The 23,363-nt window shown below is 39.0% G+C and overlaps 1 protein-coding gene across 1 annotated transcript in view; it reads left to right on the plus strand.

The window, feature by feature from the left end:
* The window catches only part of sorcs3a (sortilin related VPS10 domain containing receptor 3a), a 236,203-nt gene that overhangs the window by 183,180 nt on the left and 29,660 nt on the right, over positions 1–23,363 (plus strand). Inside the window, exons 11-18 of the mRNA XM_061048343.1 lie at positions 3,114–3,216; positions 5,302–5,378; positions 7,023–7,114; positions 8,329–8,436; positions 10,151–10,268; positions 10,354–10,487; positions 14,947–15,060; positions 15,661–15,832. Of these exons, the coding sequence (XP_060904326.1) occupies positions 3,114–3,216; positions 5,302–5,378; positions 7,023–7,114; positions 8,329–8,436; positions 10,151–10,268; positions 10,354–10,487; positions 14,947–15,060; positions 15,661–15,832 (918 nt within the window). The remainder of the gene's footprint in view (positions 1–3,113; positions 3,217–5,301; positions 5,379–7,022; positions 7,115–8,328; positions 8,437–10,150; positions 10,269–10,353; positions 10,488–14,946; positions 15,061–15,660; positions 15,833–23,363) is intronic.

Here is a 23,363-nt window from a genome sequence, read left to right on the forward strand (position 1 = left end):
GGCCAGTTCCAGGTCACTTTTCCCCTTTTTCAGAAATGTTACATCACGCCAGCTTCCCACAAATAAGCTAGAGCATCCAGAAGTGACACTAGCAGAATACCTACAGCAAAATGTTTTGATAGGTCTCTTAATGGCTTTTGTCCATACCCTATAATTGAGTAATTGAAGAGTAGGGAGTGCAAATGGACTGTAAAGACTGACCACTGCAGTCATATTAGTGCAAATAATTATAATTAAGATGTACAGAAAATGGACTCTTTGTACTCTCAGTGGCTTGACAAATGTACCTTACATTTTGGCAACAAAAGAAACGAGTAGAACCACCCCCCCCCCCCCCCCCCCCCTAGTGATAAATGAGCGAATAATATGCACAAGGGACTGCCATGGCTCCACAACTGCATAAATACAATGAATACAATGGTATGTAAATGAAAAATGTAGGGATTCTGTTTATCCATATGAATGTTAATATGTTGGCAACAGTCACATCATTCATTTAATGTACTACTGCAGTGCATTATAGCTAATAAGAAAATATATAGTCAAACATTTATAAACTATAAATATGGCTTTAGGTATTGCACCTTAAAGCCCGTTATGTGGGGTGCATTTAACTTCCAGACTCTTTAGCAAAAACAAAGTGAGTTCAAATAAATACTTTTAATGGTAAATATATGTTTTTGTCATATACTCACACAAAGTATGACTAATGTCTGTGTATAAGAAAGGTGATATTCAGATTATAAACTATGTAGAATTGTTACATAAAGTCTAGGGCAGATAAGGTTCTGGCAGATGTGTTGCCTCTGTCTCCATCCTTATTAGACAGCCTCCCTGCGACTCATCTGAGCGGACGACTGTTAGCAGGAATCATGTTGGAGACATTAGGGGGACTTCGTGCTGTTTAAGAAGTGATTTGGGGGGCTTACAGGTTCCCTGTGATTGCGCATCCATGTGACATTTTAATTACTGCTGTGGATTCCCTTTTGATTACCCTGTTCAGTCCGCTGCCCTTGATGTCCTTACACCAGTGACACGCTGTCTGCTGCAAAGACGAAAGCAGACACGTTTTTTTTTTTCTTTTTCTTTTTTTTCTCTGCTCCGTGAACAAATGTAATTGTCTTCTGTTGCATGCATGCCTTGGAGACTTGCCGTCATACTTTAATGCAAATTTCATTGCTCTTTGTATTAATGACAGATTAAATGCAATTAGCAAAACTTATGAAGGCACAGTTGGTGCTCTTTGTGAGACAAATGAATCAAGCTTGTTTGTGATAGTTTTTTTTGTCCTATATAAATTAACTCTGTCTCACTGTGAAACTGTAAATTCTCAAATTTAATTCAGAGAATTACACTTGCTTGCATGTTTCACATACTTTAACATTACCAATGTGAAATCCTAACTGGGTTTTTCTGACACCGCTATAACCCTGTTGTACCCATCATCCTAATGGTTGTAGTCTTGGTCTGTTGTAAAATATATCTCCCTGGCCTGTTCCCTTGGAGGCTGCGGATTGCATTTACAAAGTCAAATCCCCAGCTACAGTAGCTGCCCGTGGCTGCTCTCACCTAGCAGCACCCCCCCACCCCCTGGGTCGCCCAGCCATAAGCTAGAAAACCTTTTTCTCTGGCGGTTCAAATCTCCTGTGCTAGTCATGTAAACACTAATTCTAGCGTGACCCTCAGGTTCCACTCAGGGGGGCTTACTTTACTAACTAGCTAACAGCTACCCTCCACTCTGGAAACTGCCTCACTGAGAATGGAGGGTGGGTAGCAGGCGTAGAGAGAAAACAAGAAAGCTTTTTAGGGTCGTCAAATAGGGGTAATTTAAAAAAGATTATGGTTAGGGTTAGATTATTGCTGCACTTCAAAAGTAAATAACATTTTAATTGCATGTTTGAAATTCCATTATTTTGCATTTTTAAAACAGTTTTGGTAATGCTTTATTTTGTATTCAGTACTGTCTCAAGCTAGAGGTACTATAATTCCTTTGTAGATTAAAAAAAAAAATGCTTTTATTTTGAAAGCAAATACGGAATTTCAAGTAGATCGAGAGTTACAACATTGACTTAACCGCAAAAAAAAAGGAAATTGCTTAAGATTAAAAATGTAAATGAAGGTAGCTAAAGGGAATGTCAAAAAGTGAAATGCCTGATGTCAAATGGTAGATACTACTCTGTGTTTTCAACTGACCTGTCTGAGAGATTTTACGTGAAAGGATCTATTAAAAGGCACATCTTGTGTCATTATTTTCCACGGCTATGGGAGCAGAAAGATTGTTTAACTATACAGTGCACCAAAAGGGACAAAATAGCACACCATTAATCCATCCGTTATCTATACAACTTTTCCCATTTGGGGTCACAGGGGGCTGGAGCCGATCCCAGCTGTCATTTGACCAGAGGCAAGACAACCAACCAGCCACACTCGCATTCATACCTACGGGCAATTTTAGAGTCACCAATTAACCTGACGAGCAAGTCTTTGGATGCTGAAGTACCAGGAGAGAACCCAAGCATGCATTGGGAGAACATGTCTGACGTGGAGTTGAACCTGGAACCTCCTCGCTGTGAGGCAGCAGTGCTAACCACTGCACCACCTTGCAGCCCCTAACACACAATACTATAAAATAAATGTGTCACTTTCTGTCCTCATTCAGTTGACACGTTTATGATGATGGCCTTTATTTCAACCATGAAATATGATCCAGTTTCCTTTGAAAAAAAGTTTTGCTTTTGAGCTTTAATCTGGGAGAACAGGCCACTTGAAACACATGTGCCTTCCTTTTAGTGACCTTAGAATTGATTCCAAAATAGACGTCAGATAATGACAATGCACATGCTCAAACTTTGAGGATGACATATGACTTGTAGCCTCTGCTAAAGTCATGCATCATAACTCTGTGGAAGCAAAAGCTAACCTTTTTTTTTTCAAATATTTAGCAAACAGTGTGGCTTTATCAACATTGACAGGAGATACTTCAGGAGGTTATGAAATGTCACAAAATGCCCCAAAAAAAACTACAGTGGGACTTTGAATGAATAACAGTTTTCAGATGAATATGCACGTCTGTGTCAACCTACGCCTTTTTTTTTTTCTGTTTTTTTCTGCAGCCTTTCTGTTCACTCCACCTCCAGCTGCAAATGTCAGAGAACCCGTACCTGTCAGGAACAATCTCCACCAAGAGCTCTGCTCCGGGGATAATAGTCGCCACAGGTAAGACAAAATGCTTAACACAGGTTGTACATTGGACTAGGTGGTCTGCAATCTTTTTAAACTACACCGACCAGACCAGCAGCTGTCATATTTCTGATAGACTGCTGGTGAGGGGGTGGGGGGGTTAGGGGATACTATAATGATGTCATGTTAAGATATATGAAGTACAGTCAAAGCAAAATGCAACCTGAACTACTGTATAAAACATTCAAACATTCAAACTTACCTTACCATCAGTGGGAGCCCTGAACCTGTTTTCTGGAGACAAGGTGATAGCATGGTGTTATGAGTGAGTGATGGGTGCAGCTTGTTTCTAACATCCAGTCTGATGAGGAGCCTTGTTTTGGTCGCTGTCCGTGGTCCATTTCTCAGCAGCTCCAGTAAAAAAAAGAACTTTTTTACAGTAGAGTCATCAGTTTCTTCATGTTTTCTCCTCACTAGCTTACTTACTGAAAGTGACCGCTCACCCCGCATGCGTTGCATGTGCAGCTTTGACCCACACAAGATGAGTCAAATGTTTTTATCTGTCATATTTCAATTACTACTTTTTAAATTGCTACATTTTGATCATTTTATCTGTAAATCAAATAATTTCCCTTGTGATTTCTAATAAAAAAGGTTCTGCCATTCCCAGGTAAATGGACAACAAAACACAAAGTAGTACATATATGGCAATTGCATCCACCCTCTTGGGTGTTGCAGCCTGGTTTGAAACAACCCAAGGCCCGGTACTGGTCCGAAGTCCCGTGGTTGGGGACCCCTGCATTAACTGTGATAGAAAGCAGGATATTACTAGTTTATTGAAATTATAAAAATGTTTTTATTTTTATTTCTGCATCCAAAAAAAGGACATTTTTAGGCTTACCTTTGAAGTAAATATTTGCATTTCACAATTTGAAGGACACCTTAGATGGAGACTTGAACTGTGAAAGTAGTATAACCTTTATTTAGAAGCCCTTTCTGGGATCCACTTTGCAGTACCTCTAAAGAATACAAAACAAAGACAAGTCTTAAAATAATCTGGATTTAAAGGAAGATAGATCACAATACACTGTGGGCAAAAAAATACAACACATAGTTATGAAGTTATAAAGGGCAATCATAAGAAATATAAGTAAGAAATCAAATCAAATCCTCCCAGAGTTAAATTGCACTACCCTCTCTCTCTCACACACACTGCAGGATCTTCAAGTTTTTCAACAGGCAAATATTTTGTGGCTCACATGCCTGACTCTTTCCATGTTATATATGTGTGTGAGAACATCTGCAATTTGCTTTATGCGGTATCAGTGCTCCTGCAAGTGTTCAGGCATTTGAAAAAAAACTGAGGCAGAAGAAAGCCAGATGAGTTCAGAGGGAAAAAAAGAAAACAGATATGTGAGCAGCAGTGGAGTGTCAGCGTAAAAAAGTCTGCCTTTGCTGTGTGTGCTGTGTATATATATATATATATGTGTGTATGTGTGAGTCTGTGTGAGTGTGTGTGTGTGTGTTTGTCTTTAGATCTGTCTGTTTTGTCTTTGGTGTGTGAGAATGCTGAACAAACTTACATCTCAGCCGCCGTGCTTGCACAGTGTGTCTGTGTTGATGTGTGTGTTTGTCTATTGCTGGCCGAGTCTTTGCTTTGGCACTGTGATTCACTTTGCCCCGCTGCGCCTTTTAAGACGTCAGCTGGTGCAGAGATCATCTCACCAACATGACAAACACCATCCAGATCAAACGCATGCCTATTTACTGAGCCATGACCGAGATCGCAGAAGAGGATCAACTAAAAGAAGAAGCTAGTTCACTTGATGCCCACTCACAGAAAAATACAAAAAATTGAGAATCACTGTGTTGTCAGATCGACAGAGGCATCTGCCCTCCTCCACATCCCACTTTATGTTGTCTTAATGACGCAGGTATCCATAGAAATATACCCAGAAGCATCTCTATAATGTTCCTGTAAACTGCGAGACAGAAGGCAGATTAATAACTCGCTGACTTGTATGTAGCAAGTATATAAAACACATATGTCCCTCTTTATCTGTGTGAGCTCACTGAAGTTTGTGCCGCATTCTCTTCTGACATTTTTTTTTTCCTCTGCAGGAAATATTGGAGCCGAGCTGTCCTACAACAATGTTGGCATGTACATATCTTCAGATGCTGGCAATAGCTGGAGACAGGTGAGCTTCACACTGTGATGTGCACCGACTGACAGATTTGTACAACAGTTTGAGAGATTGACATAACAGCTACCAGCTTTCCCCGATCTTTATTGTATCCGGCTGTCTTGTTATACAGCCCAAAATCCTGCTACTTTAAATCCATTTTCCAAATAAAGATTTTTTTTTCTTTATCCCAACATGACTGACTGATTAAAAATGAAACTCAAGCAAGGAAGATTTTTTTTTGCAGATTTTGAAAGAAATGTGTTCCTGTTCATAAAAAAACATAAATAATTTAGATCAGGCAACAACTGTACAACAAACTGTGAAACTAGACACAACATGCTGCTGGATTTCCAAATCTATATTTGAAAAGGAGACGTGTTGTTATGAAGTGTATTCTTTGCTGAGCGCCTTTGGAAAAGTCTTGCTCTCCCAGCACTTAAAATGCATCACCAGCCAAAAGAAGAAGCACAACATGTTAGTTGAGGAAATTACTAAGAACTTGACTTCACACAAGAAAGATTCAGGAGACTCATATGGCTTAATTTGAAGAAACTTACAAGAATACTCCGGAGGAGAGATGGAGTAACAAAAGACGTCTGTTGGGGTGTTCTGACATGCCAACTCTGACAGACTCTTACAAAGGCTTTGCATATATAGAAAAGACATTATTCATGTCAGGGTCATGACCCACCAAAACCAGTCTGTGATGTCGAGGACAATTTGGAGCGGACACTAAGTCTACCACACATGCAGATATGAGGGACCCTTCACACACTAAGCTGTCCTTGCTTCTCTAGTCTTAGCTGAACTATATCAGGTCTGACTGACACCAGAGAACAGTGAATAAACATAATGATGTCTGTACATTTAAATATAAATAGTTACATAAATTTCACCACAATATATACAGCTATATAAACATCACTGTTTTTAAATCTATTTAGAACAAGGGTTGGTCATGCACATTCAGCCCATTCTTAAAGACATTATGGATAACCAACCTTCACAACACAGCCCTAATTACTAGACTCTTCTCCTATGCCGCCCCCTGGTGGTGGAATGAACTACCAAAGCCCCTTAGCACCTTTAAGAGAAAGCTAAAGACCCAGCTCTTTCATGAACACCTACCGCTTACTGATATTGATGATGACGATGACGACGGTTTCGTTTGTTAATGATAATAACGATATTTAGGATGGTTTTGATGCTGATTAGAACTCTCAAGAAAAGCTGTCAATGTTGTGCTTGACAGGTGTGTCAGCACCTGTGTGCCCGATCAAACTCAAAGCTGTTCGTTGCACTCACTGACATTGTTTCCTCCTTTCTAGATCCTTGTGTTGAACTTACTCTCTGGTGTACGTGGCTTTGGATAAAAGGGTCTGCTAAATGTATTGTAGAATTAAGGATAAACACAATGTTTGCTCCAATTATTTTATAATTGTGATCCTGATAATTGAGTTTTTGAGTTTTCAAAGGTAGTAAGTAAAGACACTACCATTCGTGCTCCTTGTCAGTTTATATATTTTTCTCATGTAGAGAAATGTGAATGTTACTAGATATTATTGGTGGAGTTAAGCATAAGATCTCAGTTTTCTTTTGTGTGTGTGTGTGATTCACTTCACTAATGTCGGGATGAATTTCTGTATGTCTGTTCAGATATTTGAAGAGGAGCACAACGTGTGGTTTCTGGACAAAGGAGGAGCCCTCGTCGCAGTCAAGCAGCCATCTGTGCCAACCAGACACTTGTGGTACGTCCATTTAAGGAACTTTTGGACAGTACCTCCAGTCTTAAATTGCCTTTTTCAATTTCCCACAGCTATTTTTAGGTTAACTCGACCCTTATGGTCCAAAGAAAAGGAGATTATATATATTATACGTGAAACTTGATCCATTTAGCGATGCACTTAAGACTGTGGCCTTTGGAGATAAATGTAACACTTTTTTTTTTCAAGCCACTTATGATTAACAGCCTGCAGTCTGAGCCCTGCCCCCCCCCCCCCCCCCCCCCCCCCCCCCTTCTTGTACAGTTTTCATTAACACATTGCCTTCCTCCTTGCCAAATCGGGGGGCCTTGCTTTGCCTCAGTGCAGGCTAATCCAAGTGAGACCAGATCTGTTCTCCAGTCGCTTTTGCAACAATTCTGAAATTAGTTTTAGAGCCACTGAAGTGTAGCCTGCTGGGTTTTGTCTCTCAACCAATTTAAGTGTGATGGTAGAGGAAGTGAAATAAATGACAGATAGAAAGAAGCCTGTGTATCTCCACAGACACACTGTACAGCAGCCATGGAGCGGCGGAGCTCTCTAAGCCAGTGTTCAGTTAAACACTTCCCCATCTGAATCTCATAATAGGTGCATGTCAACGCTGTTTCTATTGTCAGTGCTTTTAGCTAAATGATGGCAGTGGGGGTCGGGTTTGGAGTCAACAAGGGAGGCTTTTCTTTCTTCCACACACAGGCCATGTCACACTCAGGTACTCCTAGTTGTTCTCACTTCAGCACCGATGTTGATAAGTTGTCAGAATCAATAGAGCCCAGGCCCACGATGATGAAAGCTGTCCAATTTTTTCTTCGCTGCCTCCTCCGCGCTCTGCAGTTTTGCACTGAGACATGAAACAGTTCTATTCTGGTCTTGTTTTTTTCACCCCTGCGTAGACTTCACCCAGGACCAGAGATGTCGCACTCTTTTCTTTTTTGACATCTGAGAGCAGCTTTGGGCATCTTTGCTTTGATAACCAGACAAGCTGCCTCTTAAATATCCCTTTAATGCTCAGCTTTTCATATTTACCCAAAGCTACAGTAGCTAATTGCACTGAGACTCTGAGACGTGTCTGTTAGGACAAGCCAGTCATCCTGATATCCACCTCCCACCCCCCTATGACCGGGCTCTAATAAAGGGTGTCTGTTCCTGTGCTTTTTGCTGTTGCTGGTTTTGTGATGGGAATGCGTTCTGACACTCACACACAGGGTCAGCTTTGACGAGGGGAGGCAGTGGACCCAGCACAGCTTCTCCTCGGTGCCTCTGTTCGTGGACGGAGTCTTGGTGGAGGCCGGGGCCGAGAACCAAATCATGACGTAAGTGCAGTAAATCCAAAGCAGGGGCGAATAACGTGTTAAAAGGTGTTGATTTCCCTGTCCTTTTACAGCGACTGGTGTTGGCTGAGTGAAAGGTGAATGGCAATTTTCTGTTCTCTGTTCAGCCCCCGAGGGTTATTTATTTTTTTTCAGCAGAAAGGCGAGACAGATGGAGGACCTTTAAAGGAGGCGTCCATTCAAAGCACAGTGGTATTTAAGCATTATTAAGCCACATGTGTGAGTGACAGGTAGAGGGTTATGTAAGCAGTAAGTCAGACCTTTGTGGATATTAGGTAACATGACAAATGGGTTTGATCATAGCAGGATCTCTTAATAATGAAAGAGATCTGTCATTAAAACTCAACGCCTCTGATGTCACAGCTTTAAAGTTTCAGAAAGTATTGGTAAGAATAAATAGCAATGACTAATCAAGCAGCATAGACTGACTGATTTCATCTGTAGATGTTAATTGTTTTAGAGTTTTATACTAAAAATTCTCACATCAAGACTGTGTGGGATAATGTTTTAGATTTGATTGACAGGGACCAAAACCACCCACAAGTTTTTCATATTCCACTCTATTTATACCCACACAGGTGCTAATCCAATCAGAAGCTAAAAAATTAAAAGTAAAGTTATAATTCTAGATGAAAATCATTGTCAGCAAAATGTAAAAATGAGGAGTAGTGAGATGATTAATGCAAGTAGAGCAGCGAAAAGTTCTGACAAACAACGTTGGATTTATCTTTTTCTGTTAACATATTTTTAGTTCCTCACTGAAAAGTTGGATGATTTGTTGTCTTTGGGACCTCTGAGGATTTTGAATGAAACCATGTCATATGAAGATTGGTGGATTGGTGACATGGCCCCCTTAGAAATCTGATTGGCCACCCCAGGTGCCTGCCCATAAAATCGCAGTGATAGGCTTTTTGCCCTGTCAGAATTATTAACTTGTGTTAAAACTACCTCTTCGTTTTTTGGAAAGGCTGCTAGTATTTTCTTAACTCATCAATGTCTATTTCATTAATCATGTGCATGAGAAAGCAATGCACTCTGTTTTACTTGCTATAAACTAACTGGCAATGTGTTGGTACCAAAACATTGCCAACTCATGTATTTTTGCAAGTTAGACTGTACAGGAGTTTGCCGTATTTTAAATTCTGACATAGCATATTTATTTATATGGGTTCATGTGCACATCACACTTCAAGCCCACCCCTGAATAAGTCAGTGCCCTAGTTGGGCCACCCCAGTCTGAAAAAAGTCTGGACACGCCCCTGGGTGGAACTGCCAGTAACCCTTGACATCTAACACTCGCCAAGGGGTTCCAGCTACATATTTCTTTTCACAAAGGGTCACATGGTAAAATAAGTGTAGCATCTCTTTTTAACCTTTTACGTAAAGTTTTGAAACAAAAATAGGTTTGTGATGAGTAATGAAGGCTTTTATTGGCAAAAAGGGAACGAAAAACAGCCAAGGAAAGCTGGATATATTCCAGTACTTGGGAAAAAATACACCCTGATATTGTCTGAGATAAGTGGTACATATAAGCAAAAGAACTGACACATTTGGACATGTGAGAATATTCTCTGACGTTACTTAATCATAATTTGTGGCAGGACAAACTGTGCTGCTACACATTATTTTTAATCATCATGTTCTCACTTCCTGTTACATTTTGATATATTATAAAACAGTTTATCTGCTTCTGTAGCTTTTTTGGACACTTCAGCCACCGTTCTGAGTGGCAGCTCATCAAAATAGACTACAAGTCCATCTACAGCAGGAAGTGCACAGAGGAGGACTATCAAACCTGGCACCTGCACAACCAGGTATGAAAACTACTGAGCGAGTAAGTTTATGCCATGAAAAAAAAAATAATAATAATAATAATCACAGTTTTTACTGTTCCAACAGGGTGAGCCATGTGTGATGGGACAGAAACAGATTTACATGAAGCGCAGGCCTGGAAACTACTGCATGCTGGGAAGGGACTACTCCAGAATCCTCTCGGCTGAGTCGTGTATTTGCCGAGCTCATGACTTTGAATGGTAAGAGGATGTGTGCCTTTGTGCAACAGCTCCTTTCTTAATAATCGTCAAGGGAGATTATGTTTGTCTGAAAGAGAGCTTCATTAACAACAATGTCCTTTAGAGGGAAGCGTTTTGTCATTAATCTGGAAAGAATTTCAATATGATGGTGTTTGAATTGTTTTCTCCTGGATGGCTGCCAGAGTTACATTATGAAAGTGACTCTACGGGTTATTTACCTAAAGTCAAAGCTCCTGTTTGTCAAACCAGCAGAAATACAACTACCCTTTATCATGCAAATGTTATTTTCAGGTACATTAACCCAAACACAAAGAATGTGGTGTACCGAATCTCAGTTAATATGCAATCTTTTGATCATTCCCCAAAGTTTTGCATGAATGTTATATTGCTCAAAAAAATGTAACAAGCGTCAAAACAATATAATTTATCTACCAGTTGCATTTAAAAGTCAGACAAGGCAGAGAGGGTGTGTTTAATTCTGAGTCTGCATTAATTCAGCAAGAGACCATAAAAGAGAATTTGGAAAACAAAGATCAAAAAAGTTGCAGCAAAGCTAAGTAATGAAGTTGGGTTTAGGAGATATATATATAGAAAACAAGGACGTCACTCTTTGGTTTCTGAAGAGGGGTTACGGTCGTCACATTTGAAATACTATCTCAACCTAAATTTGGACTAATCTAGTCACAGGCAATGGGGTGGATTTAAGGCGGACCTTCCTAACAACCCACTACAACGTGCCCACCTGTCACTGAACTAAGCCATGGCCCCGATGATGCAAATTAATGCATGACTCTTTGACTAGGCAAAGTGTGCAGCCTTTTAATCACAAGTCGTGGTGTTTATTTTGTTACTGTGTGTTGGCTGTGCTGTGGGCTATCATGTTGGATGTCAAAATCAACGTGTACATGCACTTTCTTCACTTATAGCCTAACAGCCATACAGATGCCTATACCTTTAATCACCCCATACTACACTGATGTTGAATGATTAATAACACTTTATTAATAAAAGCAGTGTTTAAAATGAGGTCACTTCTTTTATGAAGTGATGAACAAGAAGCAAGATGAGGATGGAGGACTTTGAGGTTCATTAACAGTGACAGCCATAAAGAAGAAAACACTGAAAGTTAATGTAATGAGAGGAAGGTAATACATGCTGAGGGAAACATATACAGTAACTACAACCCACATTTTTTCAATCCTATAACTTTATACTGTAAGCCACTTTTCTATAAAAACAGACAAACCAAAAAAGAACATGGCTTCCTTTTGCTACAGTGCATCTTTTAGACCACTGTACTCTTTCTAAGCTTAACTATTTTCTAATTAACATATTTTTTAAACAAATTCCACTGAGAGGGAACAGACATGCTCGTAAACAAAATTAACTTTATGGATGTGTGATCTGGTACAAATACTGCAGAGTTGTTGTTTTTTTTCCAGCAGAGCAATGGAATGATTTGTATTACAGCCGCACCGATCAAATTACAAAGCATAGATGGTCATGTCAGTTAAATTGAAAAAAAAAAAAAAGACTGATGAAAAGGGAAATATGTAAATTGGCTGATGTATTCCTTTGCAGAGTGGGTCATGTTAGATGAATGAACAGTGCAACAACAGAAGCATGCAGCCTATGAGAGAGAAGTTTTTTTTATAAACACCATTTCCACTCATCATCCTGCTTTTCCAATTTAACGCCCTTTAAGTGGAATCCATTGCATACGCTATGCATGTGTCTCGTTCATTTACTCCATTTGCTGTGTGTTTTTCCAATAATCTGATAAGTTCGGGATCTTTGTACACAATTTACTCGTAATGTCTTTCTCTGTGGCATCCGTCTGTAAGCTCGCCACGCTAGTAATTCCGTTGAGACGATGTGGAAGGTGGCGCTTGGGGGGAAGCGGGTGGGGGAGTGGTGTAAATAGTTTCAATTTGTATGCAAATCCTAAATGGTTATATTTTTTATCTTGTAATGACAGGGAGCAGAAAAAACAAGAACCATCCCCGACATACAGCCGTTATGTAAATAGTGTTTGTAGAAGGTCAGAGAGTGAGTGCTAATTGGTTCCCATCTAATGAGTGGAAAGTTGGTTTTATTTTCTCTCTGTCTGATTTTCTGTCTTGCTCCGTCTCTTCTCAGCAGGGAATAATATGGCGCATGTTTAAAATTTACAAGGAAAATCTAAAAAATAACATCAATACAGAGCAAAGCTGAGATCCTTATTACTTGATTTGAGGTATAAATAGTTTGTCTGACGCTTAAAGAGCATACGTAAGTTAAGTACATGATTGGCCTTGTGTGAAACAAAGGCTCTTTTTAAGTTGCAGACCTTTCTGCTGACAGAACAATTTAACATTATAGTTTAGTACAAAGGATAACCAAACATTTAACTTGGATATCATCCTTAGAAACCAATAGGGCATGTTTGAGAATGATATTGATCTTCATTTTAGGAAGGACAAATTCACTAATTGCCACTGGCACCTATGGCAACCATTACAGTATTCATCATTCCTTATTGCCTTATTGCATTGTTCAACAATTTTGCATTTATTTGACCTACTTATGAGTTTGCTAAGCAATTATTGTGTGGATAATCATCTACCCAATGTTGACCCTCTGCCTGATGTACTGCAAGCAGTGCTGAGAGTTAAGCTAATACTTGGGAAAGGTAGAATACAAATATATGTGCTATATCACTTCAAACATTGTTCTCTGTGTTGTACTGTATGTTCTTTAAAACAAAATTTCAAATCCAAAATTAGAATCTCAAACAAACTAAAGTCAAAGCTTCACACCTGTATATCTGTGATGGGAACAAAATGGTCATAATTTTAGATTATATAAATAATATCCATCTGGCGCTACACATTTTACTTCATTTGAAGTAACAACTTTTATGTAGCACATGTGTCATAACTGTGGAAAAAAAAACACTTCATACTACATTTTCATTGTTTAAAAGGAAATTTCTGATCTAATAACAAGGCACATATACTCCTAACCTTTTTAATCAATTTTAAACAGTTAACATACTTGAGAAGTTGGGTCAGAGATGAAACCATGGAAGCTTTGCAATCACAGATATGCTATTTTAAGCATGACAGACAGCAACGTAAATCAAGACAGGACATTCCCAAACATCTCCCCAAAAATGTGATGATAATACATACATGCATCAGCAAATCAAAAGGTGAAGGGGCTTTGTACTTGCAGAAAAATAAACAAATAAACGACATTGTATTTATCAGCCTTTCCCAACCTGCCTAACTTAGGATACAAAATATACTGGGGAACAACATGCTGAGTTGCTTAGCTCATACAAAATCTAAAGTTATATTCTCTGCTAGTCCTCAGTAAAGTCACTCAGCTGAGTGCATTGCATTTTTAAAGTCACAGCAAGACTACCTGGGGTACCTTTGCTGGTGACATGCAAAAAAATACAAAATGTCCATCACTTAAAACTACAATAACTCTCAAGTGAAAGGTTAACCAAAAGATGTTTCAAAGGTGTTGATAAGTTTGTTTTTAAAGTCAAAGTAGGGCCATGCTAGCTGTTTCTGCAACTTCTTATCTTTTGCTAAGCTAAGCTATCAACTTTGGCTACAGCTTCATATTTACCATACGGACACAAAAGGTTGCCCATACTATATGATGTTGATGCAAATACAATGATAATTATTTGTTCAAATTCAAAAGCGATGTGTCAAAAATGTGTTTCTCTTACTCGCATATCATGTTTGCATTTGCATTGAAAAATAAGCCCTTTAGCTTTTTTTGTCATTTAAATCTATTTCTTCTAACATTTAAATGTTTCTCAGGATCTAAAGTCTATCCAAAATTGAAAGGAACTTGTGATTTTTAGTATCATATGATCCGGATTCTATGTGCACAGCAATCTTTACCAGAGCTATACACAGTCCCACCCGCCCTAAGACACCATACCAACCTTTAACCTTTATTATCCACATGCAACAGAGTAATCTTCCATGACAGCTTGTTAATGAACAATTCACACTGTTGTAACCACCGAATCAAAGTGGACTAGTCAGTCACTGGCTTGTTGGTTTTGTTTATTTGTAGGTCTTGGTGATTAATTGACAAATCAATGTCATGCTCTTTATTAGAATGGGCACTTGCTTACCTTGCTTTGTTAGATGTAAATCATGTTGTGATTGAAAACGCTTGCAGGCAAGTGAGAGTTAGTCATCCTTGCATGGTAACAAACAACCCTCTCCCCTCTAGGGTGTGAACTCATATGTACCGTTTGCTATTGTGCATTAGTCAGCAGGAGCCTTAATCAATAGATAATAATGATGCCTCTCTGGGCTGAGCAGGTCCCTGGCCACCACTTATAAAAAAAACAAGAGGGATGTGGAACACACTGTATGACAATATGTCCTTTCTCACATGCTGATATTGATCAGGTGCTTTGTGGATGTGCTTTGTTGTTCAACAGTGATTATGGGTATGAGCGGCGCGGAGATGGGAACTGCAGGCCGTCCTTCTGGTTCAATCCCACCACTGTCTCCAGAAGCTGCAGCCAAGGGCAAAACTACTTCAACAGCACCGGGTGAGTGAGATATACCAGTGGGGAAAAAAATCACAAACAAAATAAATAACAATTTTTGGTTAATTTTCTACATTCAAAACAGATCAATATTTAATGGGTTAATTTGGCACAACTATGAGGCAAAAAAAACCTTTCAGAATGTATTTTTTATTTAGATTTCTTTATTCATCTGTGATACCATTTTAATACCAGTATTCACTGTCGTTTATTGACTTGCACAACTGTTAGCTTAGTTTAAAAGATAGTTAAACACACCTATGGCTCAATCACTTCAATTGATCAGAGAATTCCTACTTTCTCTTTTCTATGTGATCACTTAACTCGAATGGAAACTCAACTTCAGTATCCAGATTTTCTACACTCACACTATGAATACGCTTTGAAACATGTACCAGTCTATGAGCTTGTATTGTCAGTTGTCATTTTGTCTCTTTTTGCAATTGGGAGACACAACAGCTGTATTACTGCTGCAGTCTTTGCTTCTAAACCACAAGTACATCAAGCATCCAGTGGATTGATTCAAAATAAACTACCAAAAAAGGATAAATGGATTAAAGTTAGAGAAACACTCTTAAATTTTGATTCTCTATCTTTCTAAAGGTACCGGAAAGTGGTGTTGAACAACTGCACGAAAGGTGTTAAAGAAATGTACACGCCCAGAAAGCAGCAGTGTCCCAACAGACCTCCCAAAGGACTCTTGCTGACCACAAGAGATGGCAAACTCACCGCCAACTTGGGCAACAACGTAACCTTCTTGGTTCATCTGGATGAGGTGAGAAGAACACAACAAACATATAGCTCTTTTAAATCACAAGTAAGATTGCCATTACCCTCAAGTACTGCTTTAGTCTGTTGATTTGAGGCTGCATTTAATGCAGTTTTGCCACCATGAGATGGAATCACCATTTGACAGATACTCTCTCAATTGTGTAACAGGTTTTCTTTTTTGTAATTTGCCTATAGGATTAGAAACACTTTTCTACCTTTACATCTAGCAGGCTAGGTCGTCTTCCTTTGGCGTTGTGTTCCTGGCTGCCTCATACATTTCAATATTCTCTCCCCTTTAACTCATTTTGCAGAGCCACTTTATATTTCTCTGTAGGTTTGTCACAAAGAATCACCACTTTATACAAAACTTGCACAAATACAAGAAAAATTTGAATAACTGTAATTGTGTAGCACACATTTGCAGTATTGGTATTGAGGTCAGTCTCTTACTAGGGGTCCCTCAAGGCTCAATACTTGGTCCGCTGGGATTCGGTTTGACATGTAGCCCACATACAGTGTTTTGGACATGTGGCATTTGTTGTTATGAGTATGCTGATGACACACTGACTACTTTCAACCAGTGATTTAACCACTGTAAAATCTCTGGCTGAATGTACCATAGATATATAACCACCTGGGTGTCCCAAAACTTCCAAGATTTTAACGAGGACAACTTAAAAGTTTTACCAAATGATACATAAATCCAAATGTGTGTTCATTTTGATATTCAAGATATTAATTCTAGTACGTTTAAAAGTTTGAAATAAAAGCCTTTTTGCATGTTGCTGCACAACAAGAAGAATACTGGTATTGTTGCAGGAAACTGAGTAAAGTAAAGAGGTGTATAATTGTGTCTATAAAACTTATAAGATATAGCTGACAGACCCCTAAAGCATGAATGTTAAAGTTTTAGTACGTCTGGTGATTCCCAGGAAAGCCTTGCTCTTAACACCTCTCTTAAGTTTAATAGAGTCAAATGGCTCCAAATCGCCCACACAAAGCAAGAGTTCTGAGCCAGAAGCAAAAGTAAAAGACCTCACAAGAGACCCTGTTAGTGTGAGAGAAACGCTTTGTTCGGAGCCAGTCCTGCCAGGCGGTCTCATCACAAGGAAACAGTCTCGCAAGTTTCTCAGGCAGAATTTAGTCCGCTGATATTAACTGCAGGCATTTGCAGCATTGGCAACTGGAGTGTTTTCCAGACACTCCAACAGCTCAAGGTAAGTGTATGTCCCCAAAGGTGTTGTCTTTGCCCAGTTGTCAAATTACTGTGTGATGAGTTGAGGAACTGAGGCCTCGTACTTTCATCAGTGGGGCGGGGGGTGACAGAAGGGAAGTGGGTGGTAAAACAATGTGATAAAAGGACGGTTAAAGAATCCTTGTAGCATCAGCTGTTGATGAAAAAGTGCTGTGAATAAGCACATCATGAAAAAGATCAACCCACACAGTTGCTTAATGCTACAAAAAACATTTGTAGCATTATACTATTAAATCACAAAGTTTATACTGTATGGTCTTCTTCAGGTGAGACTGCTATGATGGCAGGTGTGGTTAAACATTCAAAGGCCCTATTCAGACTGCTGTTTAAAGATGCAATAGTGCGTCCCTGTGAAGTTTCCCCTTAAATCTGAATGTTGCAGAGGCACAATCGGGGAGACAAGTGATCCCCCCTCTCTACCATCTTCAGAGGTAGTAACAGAGGCGTTAGAGGGGCGAGACAGGATCTTCAGAGCCAGCATGGGAATGCAGCTCTGTGTGTCTGACTGTGTGTGTCTGTATGTCTGACCTTGTGTGTGTGTGGAGCTCCCGCTTTGCCGTCCTCCCTTGCACTTCAGCAACACCGTAAGGTAAAGTGAATTCACAGACTGGGACACCGATATTACACCGTTGCAGAATCAATACAAATGTCTTAAAGTGTGATGAGGGCCGGGTTTTGTTACGGCGTCGGAGCGGAATTGCAGTCTGAAAAGGGCTAAAAAAGTCTCCAACGTGAAAAAACATCTATCTTTCAAAATAAGTATTTGACTAACTACTAACTAATATATTTATTAAAGATGTATCTAAGTTATAGCAATACATATTTTTGGAAAACATTTGAACAACAAAACTTAATGTAATTAATTTGAGTAATAATCACTCGTCATCACATTTTTAATTGTATTGAATTATATTTCAGTTTTTGTTAGAGGACATTTTTAATATACTCTTCATTAATTTCCTTAGGCTTTAATGTTTGGAGTGTGAATATGTAGAAACTCTCTCTTTGAAGTAAGAGGGTAAATCACCTCCTCTTCTGGGGTTTGATGTGCTTGATAGCCATGTATTTCAGGGACGACACAACGAATGCATTGCCACCAGTTTCTTGTGCTCTTTGGGATTTAGAGACATATGCGATACCACATGACTTTTTAGAAGATATATGATCATTTTGGTTGAGCCAGAAAAGTTTTGTTGTTTTCTCTGTTATTGTATCGTTGTGTGTGGTGCACGTGTAGCCGCCTTTGAGAAAATGATCATAATGAATTCAGACTTTAATTTATATTCATGAAGCCAGCAGTGGCTGTACTTTGTGGGAAGAGCAAAAGCCCATAAATATTTAATTGTTAAAAAACTCTTTAGCAAGATAAGAAAAAAAGGAGAAGTTATGGGATATGATTCAATAAACAAAACTGCATGGTACATTTTCCTCGTCGGAAATGGTTTCGTATTCATTGTGAAACGTACAGAACGATAATTACAGCTACAGATGGGCTTTGTTAAAGTGACTGACTTTTCTCTAAGTGGTAGTTGGCAGAGAACTGATTGGCTTGTGCCTCCAAAAACGTCAAGCTCAAACAATCTGTGATAAATGCAACTGCTTTTCCATATCCAGCATCAAAAGGTGGATACAAATTCAAAGACATTAAAGACATGTGCTTATTTCCTTTCTTACCTCTGCCACTTTAAATGGTTTTGTTGTGTAATGGGTTTGCAGTATAGCCTATGTGAGGAGGAAAAATCCTTCCTATAGGGATATGGTTCTGAGGTAGTGCTAGGTATTAAGCAACTCTTGGTTTAAATACATTTCTGAATTGGAGGAGCATATTTGCACAAAACGTCATGCAACAAAAGAATCATAACGCTGTTATGCAAAAAAGTTGGTCTCAGTAATCTGACTGAAAGGTACAGGTTCTTGTTGTAACCCTGGCTCATTGAATTTCATCATAAAACATAAAGACACTCCAAAGAGGGGTCCAAAAACTGACTTCAATCTGGGGCTGCATCCAAACTATGCCCATATCTAGCCCTAACAATGTACCATTATATACATCATGCCTTGATATGGTTAAGATTAACAGATAGCCAAATATTCATTCACAATATATATATATATTATGCTATCATACTCTGTGTTTGTCTCAGCTCTGTCTTTGGGACTGTGAGTTTTTGTTGGATAAATAAAACTGAAGTGCAAAATCCTGCAGTTCTCCGAGTGCCCGCTTGAGGCTTTCTGCAGAAGCACCAGGTCACACTCACAGTCGAATCTTTTGATAACTCGTCCTTTTTGATTTTAAGAAGGATAGGTTTTATTCACAATAAGGCGCGTGATATACGGGTTTGTCAAAAGGCCTAAAACTCGCCTTGACTCAGCTCCAGCTCTTGATCTGTTGTTAGGTTCACTGAATGGTATGTGAGAGAGCATTTTCAGCATAGCGACCACCATCGATGGGACTTAAAAAGCCCCCAGCTTTAACATATCGGTGACGTCACTCCATTCATATATTTTTCTCATGAACATTTAAGCTACAGATCTGCCCAGATCTGTTAACTTTTTTGACCTTCCTATTGAGCTACTGTATACTAGAATGTCCACCAGTGTCCTGTCCTCGTCTAATCTGAGCTATCCAGTTGCTTTTGGAAGTTTCATATTTAGTGAAAACACTATGCTCATCTAAGTTTCAAAATAAAGTGGAAAAATATCGAACAGAATGTCAAACTACTGCTGTTGTGGATATAGCCACTTTGACTTCACCAACTTGTGAGTGGAATGTTGATTTTAAAACCTTGAAGTGGAATTTTGGGAAATTGCCATCGTGGGATTGTGAAGCCAGAATCCACTTTATGTGGACTAGAAGGTGAATCTACAGTACATAGCAAGTGTTAAGCAAACACAAAAAGACATCAGTTAAAGAAATGTCATCTTGATTAGCAAGGTGCATCCGTTCAGAAAAGATCATTTAATTTATTTGCTTGTAAAAACATGAATCATTTAAAACAAATGAATCAGAAAGAATGAAAACCTACATAGACATTTCTCAGACTTCCTTGGCAGGAATATATCGTTCACAGGGAGTACACATCAAAGTGTACCCTCTTTTATTTTCTATTTGACTCATATCGAGGCCAAAGATTACAAATGAAACATCATGCTTTACTCTAAAAGTCAACTGCCTGGATCAGACAGTGGACTCTGAGTGAGCATGAGCTCCCCCCCCCCATGAACACTGTCTCCCCTCTTGGTTCAATATTGTCAATCAGATTTGGCTTAACTTTCTCTGGCAATGCTGAACTAACCACAGCTTTTGCCAGCTAGTTGGAGGGTAGACACTTGTGAGGGGAAGCTTTTAGTTTTGTACGTTTGTTCGAGACATTGTCGTTTTGAATGAATGTTGAGAAGTTATTGTAGTTTTTGTTTTTGTAATAGCTCCCTAATTGTCCCCTTGAGGCATGACAAACTTTAAAGGATTTATTTATAACTATTGAATAGTCAGACAGTATTGGACTTTGTATAAATGTGTTCTGATTAGTGTGGCCGTCTCTACATCACACACATCTTTTCATTTGTAGTTATTATAAAATCTCTGTGATCTCCCTCACAACTGTTTTGTCACTTTGGATTTTTATCAGCTTTTTCTTTGTTTCGTCGTTTGGTCCCATTTGTTAGAAAATGTTCCATAGTTGTCTCTTTTTTTTTTTACGTCAAACTTAGTTCTTTCCCGACTGGAAGGCTGGATGGCATCTCCAGCAGACAAATATTGTGATCGAACATGACAGACACGACCGCTGAGGATTCCGAGCTAAAATATTTACTGCAGGGTTCATTTCAAAACTCTGTGCAGACATTATATTAGATGTCTGGCTACGAGCAAATACAACATTAGATGAAAAGTAAAGGCTGTTTTATTCTTATTTCCCATGAGACACAGTCGAGTGATTGGTCCACTTTGATTGAGAAAAAAAAAACTAACATTGGGAGATCTCTTCTTAAAAATCAGAAAATACACTCAAAAATCTGTTTTTCAAAACTGAATAAAATATGTTTTTTCTTGTTTCTGTTATTTCAGGGCAGCAGAACAAGATGTAAACATAACGTATCTTTACAAATAAATTGCAATCAAAGATGAAGAAATCCCTATTTAGATAAACCAGAACTTTTTTTTTTTTACCACAAAAAATTTGCAAAAGTAAACCGTCTTCTGGACCTTCAGTTCATTTTCACAAATATTTTCAATGTTGAAATCAAAACAAGGTTGACTGTTGTTGCTTTTTTAAATACACCAGTTGATTATGGAGGGCACTTTAGGGGTGGCTGTGGCTCAGAGAGTGAATTGCCTTCTGATCGCTAAATTGGCACTATTATCTGCGCTGGCATTTTAAGTGTCGAGGTGTCCTTGGGCAAGAAACTGAACTCAAAATTGCTCCTTGCATCCTCCAGCCTTCAGAGTATGAATATGAGTGTGTAAATAAGGGTGAATTGACATGTTTTGTAAACTGCTTAAGTGAGTGATCAGGATTGTAAAGTGCCATATAAGTCGGTATACCTTTAAGTGAAAAACAGTGATAATTGTGTTTGTTGAGATTTAAAAATAATTATTGCTAAATTCCCCCCTACAAAATAAATAGACTTAGTATTCTATTCCACCAGGCAGAAACAACAAAGTAAGGTCAGACGGTTCATGATCACCTTTAATCATCATCAACAACAGCCCAATGTTACTGCTCTTGCGTTGCTATGGTAACAATAAGAAACACATAAGCGATAATGCATATGTGAGCGGGTAGTTTCAGCGGAAGGGAATCCAGACGGGGTGACATTCCTCACTCTTAAACACACCAGCGTATCCCATAACATTCATTTTTTAAACTTGACCACTGTTTCTGTCTTCTTTCCTTTTTTTGTCCGACAGTTAACAAACCAAGGCCATGATTAACCAGACTTCTCAGTCCATAGAGGCTGCAGATAGAGCAGCCGAACTGTCTGCTCTTCATAGTTAGTTTGTCCTTCTTAACAACAGTGAGGAATAGCAGATCGTTGCTATGCCTAAATGGCTAATCAGAATCAAATATTTTCGACATAGCTTAGTTATAAAGGGCTATAATACATAGTCATTATAATCTTCACACACTGCCTTGTTTTACACGTAAACAAAGGGATACAATGGAGGTTAGAATGTGGATGTTAGATACATAAATATCAGGTGTTATTAATGTATTATTCATCGTGCCTTTATCATAAGCAACAAAACATTCATTGTTATTCATACCCTCTCCAAAATAGCTAGTGAAGTTCATGAAAGTACATGTTTGTCTTTTGAAATAAGCTTCCTTATCTTTTCATGTGAGTGGCAGGGATGATCTGTTCGTGATTCACCTAAGAAATAGTGTTTTCTATTAAAAACGGAAAATCAATTTTGATGAAATTATACAGAACCATAATCATGTATAAAATGTTGCCTGCTAAAATCGACTGACTGCCAATTTCACTTGCAGACGCACAATCCCAAAATGGCAATTTAGAAAAGGCTTAATTACATTTTGTAATTTCATTAATTAACATTTAAACAAGTCATGTTTGTGCAGCATTAATTATCCAGCCCTACTGCGACCCCTAAACGATAACAGCGGTATAGATAATGGATGGATGGATGATATATTGTTTGATGTGTACATGATATTATTCTGTCATGAAAAGCTTTGGTCCTGTAAAAAAAACACTGTTTATTTTTGATCTTGCAGTGCACATACAGTGGCTCTTACACTAATCTCCCCTGCATTAAACAACAGGGACTCTGCTGTGTCATCTGTGGGGGACCACAAAAAAAAAAAAAAAACTCTCCGGAGCGATGTCTTTTGTTGTCGCACATCACACCGACACTGTGGTTTCAGGTTTGACACACACCTGAACAAACGGTGGCCCTGTGCTTCCAAACGCTTGTCGAAACCCCGTACAACAGCACTTTCATTGTGAACCAACACTGATGTCCTAGCCTCAAGGCTCCCGCCATGATGTGTTTGGATCCTCTCAGCCCTGGGAGATACACGCACACAAAGAGTGACATTTAGAGCGACGGGCCAGCATCAGTCTCATGCAGATTAGTCAATCCCATTGTGGCTGATATAGAGAGCAAGCATGAACTCAGCATGGACAGCAGACACTGAGGAAGGCTGGATGACATCGGTGCCACCAAGCCATAGTCCTGTTAGCATGCCAGCTCATTACAGCTCTTAACAAAGCCCATACTGTCAAATCCTGTTCCCTCCTGTTCTCTATTCTCTCC

The sequence above is a fragment of the Labrus mixtus genome, chromosome 2, assembly GCF_963584025.1.
Source record: "Labrus mixtus chromosome 2, fLabMix1.1, whole genome shotgun sequence".
In the NCBI taxonomy this organism is placed as follows: Eukaryota; Metazoa; Chordata; class Actinopteri; order Labriformes; family Labridae; genus Labrus; species Labrus mixtus.